Source organism: Grampus griseus (assembly GCF_964374135.1).
Source record: "Grampus griseus genome assembly, chromosome: 2".
NCBI classification, from domain to species: Eukaryota; Metazoa; Chordata; class Mammalia; order Artiodactyla; family Delphinidae; genus Grampus; species Grampus griseus.
This window is the reverse complement of record NC_139018.1, coordinates 35323984-35341359: the sequence shown is the minus strand read 5'-3', so window position 1 is coordinate 35341359 and position 17376 is coordinate 35323984. Positions and strand designations below refer to the sequence as shown.

The 17376-nt window shown below is 40.0% G+C and overlaps 1 protein-coding gene across 6 annotated transcripts in view; it reads left to right on the top strand.

The window, feature by feature from the left end:
- The first annotated feature begins 2286 nt into the window (after nt 1-2286).
- GPHN (gephyrin) overlaps nt 2287-17376 on the top strand; it is a 627058-nt gene continuing 611968 nt past the window's right edge. For all 6 annotated transcript variants that reach the window (XM_082648862.1, XM_082648860.1, XM_082648864.1 and 3 more), the window contains exon 1: nt 2287-2685. In XM_082648862.1, coding sequence (XP_082504988.1) covers nt 2622-2685 — 64 coding nt within the window. In that variant the 5' untranslated portion in view covers nt 2287-2621. The remainder of the gene's footprint in view (nt 2686-17376) is intronic.

Genomic DNA, 17376 nt, shown 5'->3' with positions numbered 1-17376 from the left:
ACCAGCAGTAAAACAAAAAGTCCCACTAGACAGCAAGGTCACTAGGCTTTTCCTGTGTAAATTTTCTTAGAGCTTCCTAAATTCAGCTAAGATGAATATACTTGAGGAAAATTGTTGAAAGACAAGCATCTATTATAATTGTCCAGTTTAATTCTATTAACATTACTTCTTTTCAGCAATTTTAGCAGGTTTAACAAACTAACCTCCATATACTTTAAAAGGCTTAATTCATCTTCACCCTTCCCAATTAAAAATTTTTTTATAAATTTATTTATTTTTGGCTGCATTGGGTCTTCGTTGCTGCGCGCGGGCTTTCTCTAGTTGCGGTGAGTGGGGGCTACTCTTCGTTGCGGTGCGTGGGCTTCTCACTGCGGTGACTTCTCGTTGCGGAGCACAGGCTTCAGTAGTTGCAGCATGCGGGCTTCAATAGCTGTGGCTCGCGGGCTCTAGAGCACAGGCTCAGTAGTTGTGGCGCACGGCCTTAGTTGCTCTGCGGCATGTGGGATCTTACCGGACCTGGGCCCGAACCCGTGTCCCCTGAATTGGCAGGCAGATTCTTAACCACTGCGCCATCAGGGAAGTCCTGAATGAAAATTTTAATGAATTTCACCATTGCTGATTTTATAGATACAGAAAGTCCTTTGTTTTCTGTTATTTGTGAAACAAAAGTGCCAGTTTCTTCCCATGAATAATAACGGAATATTCTAAATTGAAAGGGTGCTTATCTACCAGCTTATATAAACGATAAAGAAAAAGACCCCAATTCATTTACGTTTACAGAACCTATAGTGGGCAGAATTAGAATTTCTCTCTCTGAAAATTCAAGACATTTAAAAATCATTTCAAATTTGGGGGCGCTAGAGGGAATAAAGATAGAAAGGCAATGTAACCAACCATTTTCTCATCTTTAGTTTGAAATAAAGAAAACATACTTTTACATATATATCTCTCATTTGAAACTAGTTAAGAATCCATTGGCTCCCAGGCTCTATGGTGATAGATTATTATAGGAGGTGGGTTCATGATCTGGCTTCAATTTTAAATCCACTGTCAAAAATACTAGCAATACACATACTCAAAAGAAATTTTACTAATTAACTTTCTCCCACCTCAATTCCACCCATCATCTCCTTTGTACTCCCATTATTTAAAATGAAATACATAACAATGTGAATCTTCAGTTAGAGAGTAAGTCCACGTTCTAGTTGGCACAATAAAACATAAACATCAAACTGAGATTTTAATTGTATACAAATGATTATACATTTTTTGACATTTTGCTTTCCTTTTTTATGCTTCCCGGTTTTACCAAAGCTGAGAAAAAAAATACATATACATGTGTGTGTATATAATGTTTTTTATTCATTAGTTGAAAGGACTAGAAAGAAAGGAACTAAGAAACCCATGTGAAATAGCCACAGGTGATTCATATCACACTTTATGAAAGACACATGAAGGTAAGTGGCAACAAAAGCTATTTTCATGGTAACCTCATATCCCACAAATACTGAAATGAAAATTGCCACCACCGGGGTTCTATTACCAGGTTTGTGATTGTGGCTCCGGGGGGAGGTACATTCTCTAATCTCATTCTCTAAGATTGGTGCTTTTCACCTAAAAGCAGAGCCTTTAGCGAAGAAGCCTGATGCCACAAAACCATGCGACAGCGGGAGAAAGAGAAGCCAGCTATCTCTCCTCAAGATGCTCTGCCGCAGGCTCCTAAGCTTCGCTAGTGAGGATCCTCCTGAAGATACAGACTTGGACCTTGGACTTGGGAAATCCTACGGTAGGGCGGCAAGCGGGAAGATAAGGCAGGATAGGATACCTCCTTCCTGCCAACCGCGGGCTGTCACAGCAGCTGCGGTTCTGCCACCCACGCAGCTTTCTAAGGCACCTCCAGGGTCCCTGGAGCCTTTCCTCTTCCCCTCGGGAGAGCTGCTTTGCCGCCCCAACAGCCGCCCGGAGTAGCTGACAAACGCCGGGCTCGGCAGGAGATTGCTTCTGTCTGGAGCTCGGCTGAGGCAGCGTTCACGTCTCGCGCGCACCCGCGTTCTCCCAACCAATCCCGCGCTACTCGCGCGCCCAGGAGCGTTCGCCGGTTCTGCTCGGGCTGCGCCGGCTCCTTCCCGCTCCCAGCACTCGGAACCGAGCTTTTACTCCTCCCCTCACTCGCCACGAGTTCCACGATTCGCGGTGTAGCTCCGCCCCTGTCCCCGAGTCCGCCCCCGCGACCTCCCGAGCTTGTGCTCTCCTTTCCCCTCAGTCTCCTGCCGTCCAGCGGCCCTGGGTCTCGCGCTCCGCAAAGCGACAGGAGTCTCTCTCGCCTCGTTCCTACGCCTCCGCGCGCTCTCCCTCAGCAGCCACCGCTTAACCCACCCGCAGCTCGCTGTCTCGGACCCGGACTCGGGGTCGCGCGCCCTGACTCCGCCTACTTCCCCCCTCGGACTCGCGCCCTCGGGGCCCGGCCTCTCACTCGCACAGGCCGCCGAGCGCTCGCCTCGCGCTTGCCTCGCGCTTCCCAGGCGCTCTCGCGCTTTCCGAGGCGAGCGCGCTCCCGGCCCGCGCGCTCCGGGCTCTGGCTTTTCCCGGCTCCCGTCAGTGCGGTGACTGCGCTGGGAAACATGGCGACCGAGGGAATGATCCTAACTAACCACGACCATCAAATCCGAGTCGGAGTCCTCACAGGTAACCGGGGGAGGAGGTCCAGGACCGCCGCGGCTGCTGTCCCCGGCTTGCCTCAGGCTTCTCGCCTGTGGTGACCCTTCTCTGTGGCCTCGGGAGGAGGGAAGGCTGAGGAAGGGGACTGGGGGGGGGGGGCGGACGTTTTACAACCGTTGAGAACTGCTGGAGGTTGGGGTGTTCTCGCGGGGTCCCCCGGGAGCTGGGGCCGACCCCGTGGGATGTCGGGTCCCACTGCCTTTGCAGCCGAAGTCCTGGGCCCCTGGGGACAGAGGGGCCGGTGCGGCGGCCGCTGCGGGGCTCCTTGCTGCCAGCGCAGGCGGCGGGATCCCGGCTCCGCAGGCTGGAGCACGCCGCTCTCGGCTGGCCCGCGCGCTTCCTCCGCTACTGCTGGTCCCAGAGAGGGGGGAATCCCATTTCCACCCCTTTCTCCTCTCCCTTCCCCCCACCCGGGCGGCCCCGCTCTGCTCTAGGCGTGCTTTCGCGGGGCACCGGCCGGAGCCGACACGGATGTTCGTTAGGCGAAACTCTGCTCCGCCTCCAGCTGCCCCTCGCGAGCCGGGAATCCCCTCAGCCACTCACGGGACACCCCTCGTCTCCCCCGGGAGGTGGGGGATCGGCTTGCACCCGGACCTCGGAAAGTGTTTGCATTCCTCCTTCCCAAGCAAAGGGCCCTCTGCCCGCCTCTTCGTTTTCTTAGAGGGACAGACTGTTATCTGCGGCCAGGGATCCAGCCCTTTTTACTTGAGAGGGAAGGAGTCCCCCACTCGGGCTCCTCTGTTCCCCTCTCTTCGGGGACCACCCCCCGCCCGGATGGTCCCGAGGCTTCTGAGGAGCGCACTTTTCCCGGGTCGCGTTTCCCTCCCTCGCGGAAGCCGTGTGTGCTCTGCATGTCTGATTCCGTTGCGCTGTATTTGGGTAACATCCCTCAGTTCGGCGACAGGCAGTTGCTGCAGGGCATGACTTCCAAGATGAATAGCAAGCCGATTTGTAGGGGTTTCTGCTGTGGTTCTGTAGTTGGTAAGGTTTCTGTGTAATTGAGTGGCGAGGTGGGGGTTAAAGAACTATATTTGGAACCTTAGGGCTTAGTTCGGAGTGAAGGAAATCCAGGACTTGCTGATTTCGGAAAAAGAAGCGAGGTAGACGGGAATCCTGGTGTTCTCCTCCCACCTCCCGCCCCCACAACACACACACACACACACACACACACACACTTTTAAATTTTTTTCCCTTGTCAAATTCTGACAGGTTGAGACGGTGCTCCAGAAGGAACTGAATTGAATGAGACTTGCTTTTATTATTAGGTAGAAAAAAATCTCTCTTGGTAAGATAAAAAATGCAAAGCTTAATTTGGCTGCTGAGTTTTATGAAAAAGATTTCCATGGTACCCCTTCCTGTCTTTTAAGTAGCTGGGTCGCCTTTCTCTGATATTGTTTCCAGATGTTAATGGTGATTTATTGAATTTTCCTAATTGAAAGCCCCTGCGATAGAGAAACTAGTCTAAACCAGTTGCAGGGAAGGGACCCTCCCCCGCCCCCCCATTACAAGATGCGCTGTTCTTTTCTTTTGGTGCTGAAGTTCTTGCCTTGTGTGAAGATTCAGTTGTAACTCAGAAATCTTGGAGTTGACATTGCTGATTTTCAAAGAATCTAATTGCGGGGTGTAAAAGTATATGCCCTATATCAACCCTCAACTTGCACTTTAAATTCTAGCTGTGCTTTGAAAATTATTAGAGTAGTGAGAATGAAGCTTAATAGAAACCAAAGTATGTCAACTGTCCATGGAAATGAAAGGTCATAGATGTTTTAAAGTTAAACCATAGAGATTAAAAAAATTTTTTTACTTAAGCTTTCTATAATAGTTTTATTTAGTGAATCATCCCACCTGGGTTAAGTGACATTGTAGATAGCTGTTGTACAGAATGCTTTGAAAGATGCAGCCCTTATCTGTGTCTCTGCAGTCCAATAGGGATGACATTGGTATGCAAACAACTAAAGAAACAGTGTATGTCATCACTGTGCTAAAATTGTCTAAATAAATTACTTGTGTGATTGAGAGCTAAATATAAAAGGTATTCCATACTCGGATTAGGAGCAAATGTGATTACCTGAAGGGATAATTTGGTACATTTAGCAGGGCTAAGAAGAAACTGACATTTTAAAGGGGAGTTGAAAGTCAGTGGCAACCTTATAAATGAATATGTTGCTGAGAGTGAGGCTCTTGCAGAAAAAAAAAATGTAATGCAAAGGCCCTGGAATGCCCAGGTAGGATAGGTAGGTGGCACGAGCAGAATGTCAATGAGAGAAGATAACTTTGGCAGTGGAATTAAAGACAATCTAGGGAAACTATCTCATGAGAATGAGGTACAGTAGTTTAGGGGGAGAAGTCTAGGGTCAGGAATAAGGATATAGGTGAAGGAATGAAAAGGAAGTTGCAACAGAGAAGTGGTAACAGAGGACAATAGAATTTGGTGATAAAATGGATATTTGAAGTCAGAAATAACTGAGAGGTTTCTACTTAAAGTTAGTGATATAAGTATTGTCTGCTATGATAGAGCCTGGAAATGTGGAGAAGAATCATAGGAAAGAGCACCAGTCCCCAGTCTGAATAGTGGATTTTACTACAAACAACTTAATATTTATGGTCTTAACATTCCATGTGATTTTGTACACACAAAGAAGACCTACAGAAATAAAGCCATGTTGCACAATTTTGTCTTGTAGAACTTTCAAGTACTGCAGTTGTACTATGTAAAATTATTCTTTACTGAACTTAAGTACTGTGATTTCATACTTAAGAAAATTGAATTTGAGGCCACACCTAAAACCTTGATTTTGTGAGTTATAATTTGTGGCTTTCTTAAAAGTGGAAGGCTTGTTTTATAAAATATCCTCTCCATGTTTCATAATAGTGATTTTAAGTATTTTATCTAAGTCTGTTTTACAGAGGTTTTAGAGGAAAACTTAGAGGTTTTACATATTTTAGAGGAAATGCACACATTTTACAATATGTTAGTATTTTGGTAAATTGTGTTGTCATTTCTAAAATCTTTGATTTCTTTGTGACATCTTTGATTATGTCTTGAAAGATAGATTTTATACCACTTTGAAACTTTTCATCTTCTAGGTGTTTTTGTAATCTTTATCTCAGCTATGAATTTGGCAAATGTGGTACGCAGTCTATTGAAACCGTAAAAAATGAATTAACTGTTAGAATTTTGAAAGAATATGGTAGGAAAATATTTAGCAAAGGCATTTCTTTTTTGTATTACTATCTTGAATCATTCAGAACTTGGAAATCAGAGTATGATACTTAATGTAATATGGATATTTTAGTTATATTATCGTTTTGTTCAGGAAAATGGAAACATTTACATAGATTTTCATGGAAACGTTTTATGTTGAAGATTATCGTCCATCTCTAAAAACAATACCTTGGTTAGTAACTGTTTTATGTTGATTTGTTAGAAATGAAAGTTATATGGTCTTTAGTGATCTAAGCTCTAGGTTTTTTTTTTTTTTAAGAAGATGTTGAGGGGTAGGAGTTTATTAATTAATTTATTTACTTTTGCTGTGTTGCGTCTTCGTTTCTGTGCGAGGGCTTTCTCTAGTTGTGGCAAGTGGGGGCCACTCTTCATCGCGGTGCGCGGGCCTCTCACTATCGCGGCCTCTCGTTGCGGAGCACAGGCTCCAGACGAGCAGGCTCAGTAGTTGTGGCTCACGGGCCTAGTTGCTCCGCGGCATGTGGGATCCTCCCATACCAGGGGTCGAACCCGTGTTCCCTGCATTAGAAGGCAGATTCTCAACCACTGCGCCACCAGGGAAAGCCTTAAGCTCTAGTTTTTAATGCATCTGTATCTAATGTTCTTTACTTCTATTACTATTTTTTTTTTTTTTTTTGTGGTACGCGGGCTTCTCACTGTTGTGGCCTCTCCCGTTGCGGAGCACAGGCTCCGGACGCGCAGGCTCAGCGGCCATGGCTTATGGGCCCAGCCGCTCCGCGGCATGTGGGATCTTCCCGGACTGGAGCACGAACCCGTGTCCCCTGCATCGGCAGGCGGACTCTCAACCACTGCGCCACCAGGGAAGCCCTATTACTATTTTTAACAGACTAAAGACAATGTGATGAATAACATGAGGCAAATAAACAAATATCTGTTGCTTTGAAACTAGAAAGAAGATGTGGGGCAGATGTAGGAATTTTTATTATTTTTTTACAACTTCAGTAGTAATTATACTTAAAGTCTTAACAAGTACACAGCAGGCTCACTGTATCAAATGTGTCATTTTCCACCTGTTTTTGTCTATTTCTAAAGAAGCTGTTTATCAAGGGAGCACACTACTTCTACCACTATAAGTTCCATGGAAACATCAGGAAAATAATCAATACATATATGTTTGTGATACAGAGTGGGATAGATTATGTTTCGTTGGTTATTAAATATCATATTAGCTAACCACTGCTAATGTTTGGTATACCAAAGCACTTAGCTAAAGATGATAATCCATTACCTAAATATTCACTAACAGTGGCATGGATGAGAAAAAGATACAAATTTTTAGGAAAGGGCATTTTAAAATCATGTTTTTGCTCTAGTAATTTACATTTTATTGCACTAAATTGTAGATTTGTAATCAGGAAGAGTTATTAGACATATATAAAACTAGGTAATAAAGATTGGATAAAAGACTAATTGTAAACTAGAAAGCAAAAATATTAGTTACATGTAGGGAGTATTTCAGTCATTTATAAATAAAGCCATTCAAAATATTAAAAAAACAAGTTCTAAGCTAAGGAGGTAATAATCATTTGACTCTGGAATTGTTCAGTTGTTTATTTCATTCCTCATGCTTATCCTTGTGCATTATGTGTGTCAATATTATTTTCTGAAAAGCCCATTTATTGATAAAGATATATAGATATATCTTTTGAGAATAGATGTTGTCATTAAGTAAGGCAAATCACTATTGCAAACAAAACCTATATCCTGTGAAATGGAATTGTGTGTACTGGCAAACATACCAATATTGATCTATATGACTGTTATTAAAAAGAAGCCTATTTCTCAAACTAGGTCGTTCTTTCATGAATTTTTGGTTGGAAGCAGTGTATTAGTGATTAAAGTAAGAAATCATTACATTAACTTCTATTGAATACATTTAATACTATCACCACTGACCAAAGACTTTATAAACTAGTAGTATGTAAACATAGTTAAGCGTTTTAACTATATTCAAGGTACATATGACTGTTTGACTTTAAGGTATGTCGTGGAGAATCAGCAGTATGTTATTGGGGAGGAAATGATGAATGAATCTGTTTTTCTCTTACTGGTGAGAGATTCCTGGTTAAGATGAATAGGGTGCTTTTTTGATAGTGAGTAAAATAGATAAAGTCTATACTTTGCACCTGTAAATAGGATTGAAGAACTAAGCATATTTGGAATGTGAGATGTTAAAAAAAAATCCTAAAAAAAAAATTAAACCACAAGGGGTTTCTTCCTTCACCTCTGGGCAGAGAAGATGAATACCAAGGAAGAAGAAAAGATTATTTAACCTGTTTAAAAGTAGTTGGATCTCTCAGTGCTTTGTGACCACCTGGAGGGGTGGGATAGGGAGGGTGGGAGGGAGATGCAAGAGGGAGGAGATATGGGGATATATGGATATGTATAGCTGATTCACTTTGTTATAAAGCAGAAACGTAACAAATGATTGTAAAGCAATTATACTCTAATAAAGATGTTAAAAATAAAAAGTAATTGGATCTGTATTTAATATGAATAACATGAAACCTTACTTAATTTTTGAGTGACCTCCCCGAAAAGCAGATGTCTAATGAGGTATTGTGATGTAGAAATTCCATCCAGGTTGTTTAGTGAGTTCATAAGTGAGTTTGTACTTAATTGATTTAAACTAAGTAAGTAGAACTTCTTGAATGTATTGTAATTAAAATAAACAACTCCAACAACTTTTACAATAGTTTGGCCAGTACGTATACATTTTGAAAGAATGGAATTAAATTTACTATGCTTTCAAAAATGTCCTGATTTGACAAATAAAGGAGCAGGTGGAAGGAACTTTACGCAATTTGTGCCCTGCTTCTCAAGTTGGGTTACATGACATTGTGTTTAAGGGATACTCTAAGGATTCTAAGCCTTAGAATCTAAGCTATGGGAACAAACATAATAATTCTTGAAGTATCAATTTTACTTAGAGTATATAATTTAAACCACTTTAATATTACAGTAAGCATGAGTAAATTAGGCATGAATATAGAATTGTAAAGGAGCTTTTAAACAAAATCAAACTTCAAAGAAATTTCAAGTGAACCCATTGTATAACTACAGACCTCATTGTTCTTCTGTTATTGGTACTTTGGTGAGAAAAAATTAAGGAGCACAGGGCCACAGAAAGAACTCTAGAAGACTCTATCTAATGCTAGTTTGGCCAGTAACGTCCTGTAACTTTGAGCAGTATTATTTAACTCTTTCTCTCAGCTTTTCTCACCACTAGCATGAAGGAGGCTCATATGGCAATATAGGTTTCTATCCTTTAGTATCTTGACCAGCCAGAAAGAGAAATATAGGATATCAGGCTTAGGTGTTTTTTTTTTTTTTGGCTTTATAATGGGAATGATTATGGGGAGGGGTAGATTATACATTAAAAATGCAAGAGGAGGGCTTCTTTGGTGGCGCAGTGGTTGAGAGTCCGCCTGCCGATGCAGGGGACACGGGTTCGTGCCCCGGTCCGGGAAGATCCCACATGCTGCGGAGCGGCTGGGCCCGTGAGCCATGGCCGCTGAGCCTGCGCGTCCGGAGCCTGTGCTCCGCAATGGGAGAGGCCACAACAGTGAGAGGCCCGCGAACCGCAAAAAAAAAAAGAGGATAAGAAATGGAAGAAAGGATGAAAAATTTCAGCGATTAGGTCCAGTCAGTATAAACCGAAGGGAAAATATTTAGATTTTTTTTTCATTTAGAAATTTTTGTGGTATTAATCACAAAATTAACAGTAGTTTCAGTTTTATACTTAATTTCAGACTCAGCTCACACTTCATTTCCACAACGAAATCTTTCCTGGGAATTATTCTCTACAATGATGTCTTTCTTTTCCTTTAGTGTTTATAAATGTTGCTACATCCTGTAATCATGTACATGTGGGAGACTGCAAGATGTAGTTTAAAGAAAAAAAAAAGACTTTGGAGTTAGACTTGTATTTCAGATCTCAGATCCTGATATGCCCTTTATTTTCGAAAGTCATTTAACCTCTATGAATTTCAATTTCCTTCTCCAAAATGAAGATGGCAAAGCTTACTTCACAGAGTTGTTAAGAACTGAGGGGACTTCCAGTGGTTAAGAATCCGCCTTCCAGTGCAGGGAACACAGGTTCGATCCCTGGTCGGGCAACTAAGATCCCACATGCCCTGCAGCTCTAGAGCCGGCACACCACAACTAGAGAGCCCACGCGCCGCAACTGAGACCTGACGCAGCCAAATAAATAAATATTAAAACAAAAAACAAACAAAAAAACCAACAACAACAAAAAAACGGGACTTCCCTGGTGGTGCAGTGGTTAAGACTCTGTGCTCCCAATGCAGAGAGCCCAGGTTCGATCCCTGATAGGGAACTAGATCTCACATGCATGCCACAGCTAAAAGTTCGCATGCCACAACTAAGGAGCCCATGCGCCACAATTAAGGAGCTGGTGAGCTGCAACTGAGGAGCTGGCGAGCCGCAACTAAGGAGCCCACCTGCCACAACTAAGGAGCCCACCTGCTGCAACTAAGACCCGGTGCAACCAAATAAATAAATAAATTAAAAAAAATAACTGAAATAATGTATGTGAAAATGCCTACCATGTATGTCTAACTTGGATTATACAGTTGACTCTTGAACAGTGGGGTGGTGGGGGGAGTAGGGTTGCCAACCCCCTGTCCCCCACCCCCCACAGTCCAAAACCCGAGTTTAACTTTGTAATTGGTCCTCCATAGCTGTGATTCTCCCCTATCCAAGGTTCCTTATATGTTGATTCAACCAACCTTGGATTGTGTAGTACTATAGTACTTACTGAAAAAAATCCTGGGTGAAAGTGGACCCGTACAGTTCAAACTCCTCTGGTTCAAGGGTTAACTGTATACTCAGTAATCTTCGTTTCCTCTTCATATGCTGTTTTGGCATATTTTGCTAATAGCTTCATATATAAGCATCTTCTTTAAAGTAGATAAAGTTCTTGAAACAGGTGTTCTTCACTTCTTCTGTGCCTTTCTGTCATAGTACCTATTAATGAAGTATTTGCATAGAAGATGTTTAAAAAAAATTGGATGGTGTGACATTTAGTAGTTTAGGAAGCAGCTACTGAGAAACATTTAGATAAACTAGAACTTCGCAATTATTACTAAAAAGACAGTTCAGGGTAGATGGAGTGGGGTTTAGTATTTTTCTGTATATTTATTACTGGTAATAGGTTGATATCAATGATGTCTATTTGAGATATTTTATACTATCAAATTTAATATTTTATATATATTTTTTATATTTCCCTTATGTATTTCTTTATGTATTTTCTTATCTATTTTCTAATTAATTTGTATATGTATTCTTAGTTGATGGGCATAATTTGTATGAGGATTATTTTAGAGTAATTTTTTAAACTGTCATCTTAAAAAATGAAAAATTGAAATTATAGGTAAACTATTCTGAAAATGCTGAAGGTTATTTTGAAGGTTAATTCTGAAGGTCAAAGTAGCATAAAATATGAGTCAAAAGTTCTACATCTTCTACTACTTTCAAGACACTTAACCACATTTTACCTCAGTTTCCTTAGCGTTGAATGGAGGAAATTATGCTTACCTTACATAGTTAATGTGAGGGAGAAAGGAAATAATGTTTTCAATAATCAACACCTACTGTGTGCCAGGCTCTGTGCTAAAGTGAGGGATACAATAGTGAATAAAACAGACACAGTCCTTATCCTCTTGGAGCTTGTATTTTAGCACTAACATGAACACACTGTTTAGTCAAGTTAGATGTTGACAAATCATGCTTCGTTTATGTTGCATTTCAAGGAATAAAGTGCTTCTATATTTTATTTTTGTTGTAGATAAGTATAAGCACCAAAACCGTTTTCACGTTAAGCCATTTTTGACACAGATTTTTAAACCATTACACATTTCCTGCTTTCTAAGATAGAAAATATTGAACATAATTTAATTATTTTATTCAGGTTTAAGTAATTATAGCTAACATCTGTCGAGTTTATATGTATACATACATATATATGGCATAAATATGTTCTATTTGTGCTTAGCACTTTGCCCATGTTATTTTATCCTTACAACCTTTATAAGGTAATATATTATTCCGTTTACACCGCCTGAGAAGTAGGTAGCTTGCTCAAGATTACACCAGTGGCCTCGCCAGAATTCGATCACAGGTCTGACTGCACTCTGAGCAATTACATTTCTATATTCTGTTCTGAATATCTTTTATTGTGGAGTGTGGTAGTATAGTTCTCTATAGTGTTTTCTTTTCAGTTGTGACTTTACACACTTGTTCCCTTCCCCGCTTCTAGTTTCTAATCTACTGGAGCTGCCTTTTTGTGGCAGTCAGTGGCAGACTACAGGCCATAACTGACCAGTACACATGTTCATTAGGCCCATACTGTGTCTTTACAAAAAAGTATGTTTCTAACATTAAAAAATGACATTTTATATTAACCCGTACTTTTAGCTTTTTAAGATTCAGCAACACTGCAACCTCTTTCCCACAGGACGGTAGTTGATTAGAGTGGTTTGAGATAGGGCATGTATTCTCCAGTTTGCCACGATTCCCACTTAACCTATTTGTTATCTGCCTCACCTCATAGATATTTGAGTTTGTGATCTTTGCTCATACATATTCTTCTTTTAACATCATATCTTGGGCAACTTTTCATATTAGTGAAAATGATAATACAGAGTTTATCATGAGCTTACCAAGTGTGAAATAATTTTCTAGAGCCTGCCATAGAACCTATTAATTTATTTAATCCTCATAATAGTATCACCATTTTACATTTGAAGAAATTGTAGCAGAGAGAGATTAAGTAATTTGCTCAAATTACTGCAGTAAGAAGCCAAGCTGATAAAAGGCCAAACTGTAAGTTGAACCCATGTAGTCTGTTACTAGAGTGTAAGCTCTTAACCACTACATTATACTCCTTGGCATTTAATAATTAATTCATATAGATACACATCTTTCTTTGTAATGGCTCTATTGTATTGCATCATAAGTTATGCTATATTTAGTCCGTCCTCAATTGATGTCCATAGTGGTTTCTTATTTTTCATGTGACAAATGTTGCAGATAATAACATTGTACATTTATTATTGCATATTTGTGAGTTTTTAAAAAAATATAAGTTAAATTACTATAAGTAGAATTTTGGGGTCAACAGTATCTGCGTTTAAAATTTTTGATAGAAATTACACCCTTTTTGGAAGACAAGTTTGTACTAATTGTAATTAGTATTCTCACTTTCATTTGGTATTATCTTTTTAATCTTTACGAGTTCTTTTGAGATACAACTGTTTCTTGAGTTATATACGTGGATTAGATTGCAGATGACAGATACCCAGCTCACAATTACCTTAAGTGAAAAGGGGAATTTATTAATTTACATAGAGTATAGAGGAGGAACTGACTTTAGATACTCAAGCAGTGTGTCCAGGGGATTACTGTAATGATGGACACTTATTCTCCGTTTTAGTGCTTTGATTTTTCAGTTTGTTGCATGCTGACTTCCTTCATGTAGCCAGAATTGGGGCAGGGAGGGTGCAGGTTAGGAGATTATGGTAATAGGCAGTCAGGTTTTCCGTACCCAACTAGTGAATCCAGAGGAGAGATTTTCTTTTTCATGGCATTTGTATATAAAATTCCAGGTTGCTTCTTCACCTGGCTTGGCTCACAGGTCCATCTTTGGGCCAATCATTGTGACTAGGAAAGTGAGGACTATGATTGGCCAGGTCTGTATTTCATGTCTGTTTTGGGATTGGGACACTAAATAGGCAGCGTCACCAGAATCACACGCAGAAGGGGATAGGGAAGCCTTCAAAAGAAGAGGGGTTTCTGCCACTAGAAGGGCAGAATTTAGAGGTTTTCTTAAGTCTTTATTATGCCTTTTTTGCTTTCTTAATTTCCCCCCTAAGAGTATAGTTTATGTGCCCTATTTCCTTTCTCCTGCTTCTTCCATGAAAGTGGTCCTCTGGCAGATAGTTCTAATTGGAACTGGAACAAGTTAATGTGTGAGAACTAGTGGGTTAAACTCAGGGCCCCCTAATATCAACAGTGGTTAGTTTATCAGGAGCACTCACAATGACTGACTTCCACTTTTTCATATACTGCATAAGTGTGGTTATTTAAGGACATTTTAGAACAGTAGTATGCATGTAATAGAGTAAGATTTTACTAGTTTTTACAGTAGTTCTTTTATGTTGCTTTATTTAAATTTTTGATCAGCTATGAGTCTTTTTTTAATAAGTTAATTAATTAATTTTTATTTTTGGCTGCCCTGTGTCCTCGTTGCTGTGCGCGGGTCCTTTCTAGTTGCGGCGAGTGGGGGCCGCTCTTTGCTTTGGTGGGCAGGCTTCTCATTGCAGTGGCCTCTCTTGCTGCAGAGCACAGGCTCTAGGCGTGCGGGCTTTAGTAGTCCTAGTGCAGGGGCCCGGTAGCTGTGGCTCATGGGCTCTAGAGCTCAGGGTCAGTAGTTGTGGTGCACGGGCTTAGTTGCTCCACGGGACGTGGGATCCTCCCAGACCAGGACTCGAACCTGTGTCTCCCGCATTGGCAGGCAGATTCCTAACCACTGCGCCACCAGGGAAGTCCCTAGCTATGAGTCTTTAGTCTTTTTTTCCTACAAACGATCGCTCCCAGTATTTCCTAAGTTTTGTTCCTAAGTTTAGCACTTCTCAGGGAAATGTTATAATAGGTATGATGTTAAGAGATTTTTATGTGGTCAAATAAATTTGGAAAGTGGTATATAATGTATCTCTCCTTATGGAGATTAACAGTATACTAGAGCATATTAACATATTAAAAATGTGAATAGTGTTACAGTTGTGGAGCCTGTTGAACTTTATTTAGTTTAGTGTTTCCAAAACTTTTTGAGAGTGGAACAGTTTTTCAAGACATACCAGAATTGTGTTCAACACTTCTTTGGGAAATAGTGGTCTTTCCCCTGCAAATGATATTTTGGAAGTCTGTATAACACCTTTATATTCTTTTAGCTTCTTTTTTAAAAATTAATTTATTTTATTTTTGGCTGTGTCGGGTCTTCGTTTCTGTGCGAGGGCTTTCTGTAGTTGCGGCGAGCGGGGGCCGCTCTTCATCGCGGTGTGCGGGCCTCTCACTATCGCAGCCTCTCTTGTTGCAGAGCACAAGCTCCAGACGCGCAGGCTCAGTAGTTGTGGCTCACGGGCCTAGTTGCTCCGCGGCATGTGGGATCTTCTCAGACCAGGGCTCGAACCCGTGTCCCCTGCATTGGCAGGCAGATTCTCAACCACTACGCCACCAGGGAAGCCTCTTTTAGCTTTTTGCTGTAGAAATAGTGGTTTCCTACAGTAATCTCTACTATGAAAATTAATTCTTTTTTTCTGGATTTGCCTTTAAAGTATATATATGTATATATACTTTAAAATGTAAATATATTTTTTTGTTTTGTTTTGTTTTCCCAGTTATCACCTCTGACTTTTTTTTCTTTTTCTTTCCACATTAAAAGATTGGCTGACTATATTATCTTATTCAGAAGATCTATGATAGCGAAGACCAGTCTTGATTCTGTTACTACTATATGGGGAAAGAACCCTGGAATAAGTTCTATTTTGGATTTTTCCAGTGAGCATTTGGTATCGTTATTTGTAAAATGTAAAGATGAAGAGATGCTTTCTAAAATCTCCTTCAGCTCTAAAAACTTAATAATCCCAATCTCAGAAACATACATACCTCATGTTTACCATTCTCTCATTGCTTGTATTCACGTTCTACAACCTGTTACTGACAGCAAAATTATTGATTTGAAATGTCTTCCTTGCTTCAAACAGGAAAAACTGCTAGAAAACACTGACATTCATACCAAGTGTAAATGGAAATAATGTCTGTAACTTCCATTGCAAAATTTGTGCAGTTTTATTTCATTCACTATCACATGCTGCAGAGTTCAAATTGCAAAATGTTTAAGATTTAGAATAAGAATTACACACATGTAAGTGTAATAACTGATTCACACAATCAAGCTTAGAAGAATAATAGAGATTTAGAGGTTTCAAGGTATTACCTTTTTCTTTTTAAATTTAAATTGTAGTGATATACCAGAGACCTGGAAAGCAAAAATTAGTATTCTCCCCAAATACTATGATTGTTTTGCTATTAAATATTTAAAATGAAGCTATTGTAAAAATAAGACATATACCTTCATGAACAATATTATGTTTTAGGTTCACACAGATATTCAGAATAGTAGGTAGGCTGTGGATTAGACCACCTGGGTTTATACCTGAGTTAAGTGTAGGTTTTAGAGTTACTTAACTTCTCCAAGCTTCAATTTTCTCATCCACGAAATGGGGAAAAATCCATTGCCTGCCTTAGAGGGTTGTTTTGATAAGTGAAATAATAAATGTAAATGTTGAGTGAATGTGCCCACATAATAAATATTCATTAAGTGTTTGTTATATATTGTAATAATTTGAATCTAATTACCTTTACAAAGATGATAACAGAAAGCAACCAATATAACTTTTAGATATCTGACCCAATCATGGTTTATATCCATGCTGTTTTTCTCTTTTATTGTATCTTATTTTAGGAGCATCATTAAGGAACAATACTGTACTGGGGTTTTGCTTGATCTAAATTCTTATTTTCTAGCTTAATTCTGGTGTTGTTAGAGTCAGAAGATGCTGTTTGTAGTGTAGTAACTAAGGACAAGAATTTGAGATTTTTGAGGCGTAGGTTTAAAGTAAAGTATATATGGGAAACTGCTTCTGATATTCTCTAGGGCTTGTTAAGATCTGTGGAGAAAACTGCCTCTACATACAGATATGTAGGTATTATAGTTATGGAATACTTTACTATAGTTAAGAAAGTGGAAAAGTTTTAAGTGTTATACAAATGGTGCAGTAATACAGGGTGGTAAAGTGATAGCAAAATGAAACTATTTACATCGATAATTGTTGATTTGTAGAAAAGAGAGTTTTAATTGACATATGAGGAAAATAGTAAATCCCAGGGACAGTGAGCCAAGGCTTAGACCTTGTGTTTGGGTTGACTTGGGGCATAAGACAAATGAATATTATATATAAAAGGAGAGAGATACTTTATAAAATCAGGTACCAAAAGAAAATCTATAGAATTTAAAGCATTGCCAAAGATGATTTTGGGCAGGAAGGTTTGAGAATAATTGACTTAGGTCAGTATTGGACTTGGAATTTTCCGGTTTTCTTCTGCAGATGGGTCTATGAAGCATTATTAATTTAAAAAAATTGTCACTTATGCATCATAATGAAACATTCATTACTTTCTGATTCTTAATGCAATTCAGAAGTGGGTCATATCTAATAACATGAGAAACTTGAAATAGAGACCCCCCCCCAACCCCATAAGTAGGAACTTTTAAACAGCTAAATAGGTATGGATCTGATTTTATTACTATTGTTTTCCTGGCCTGTCAT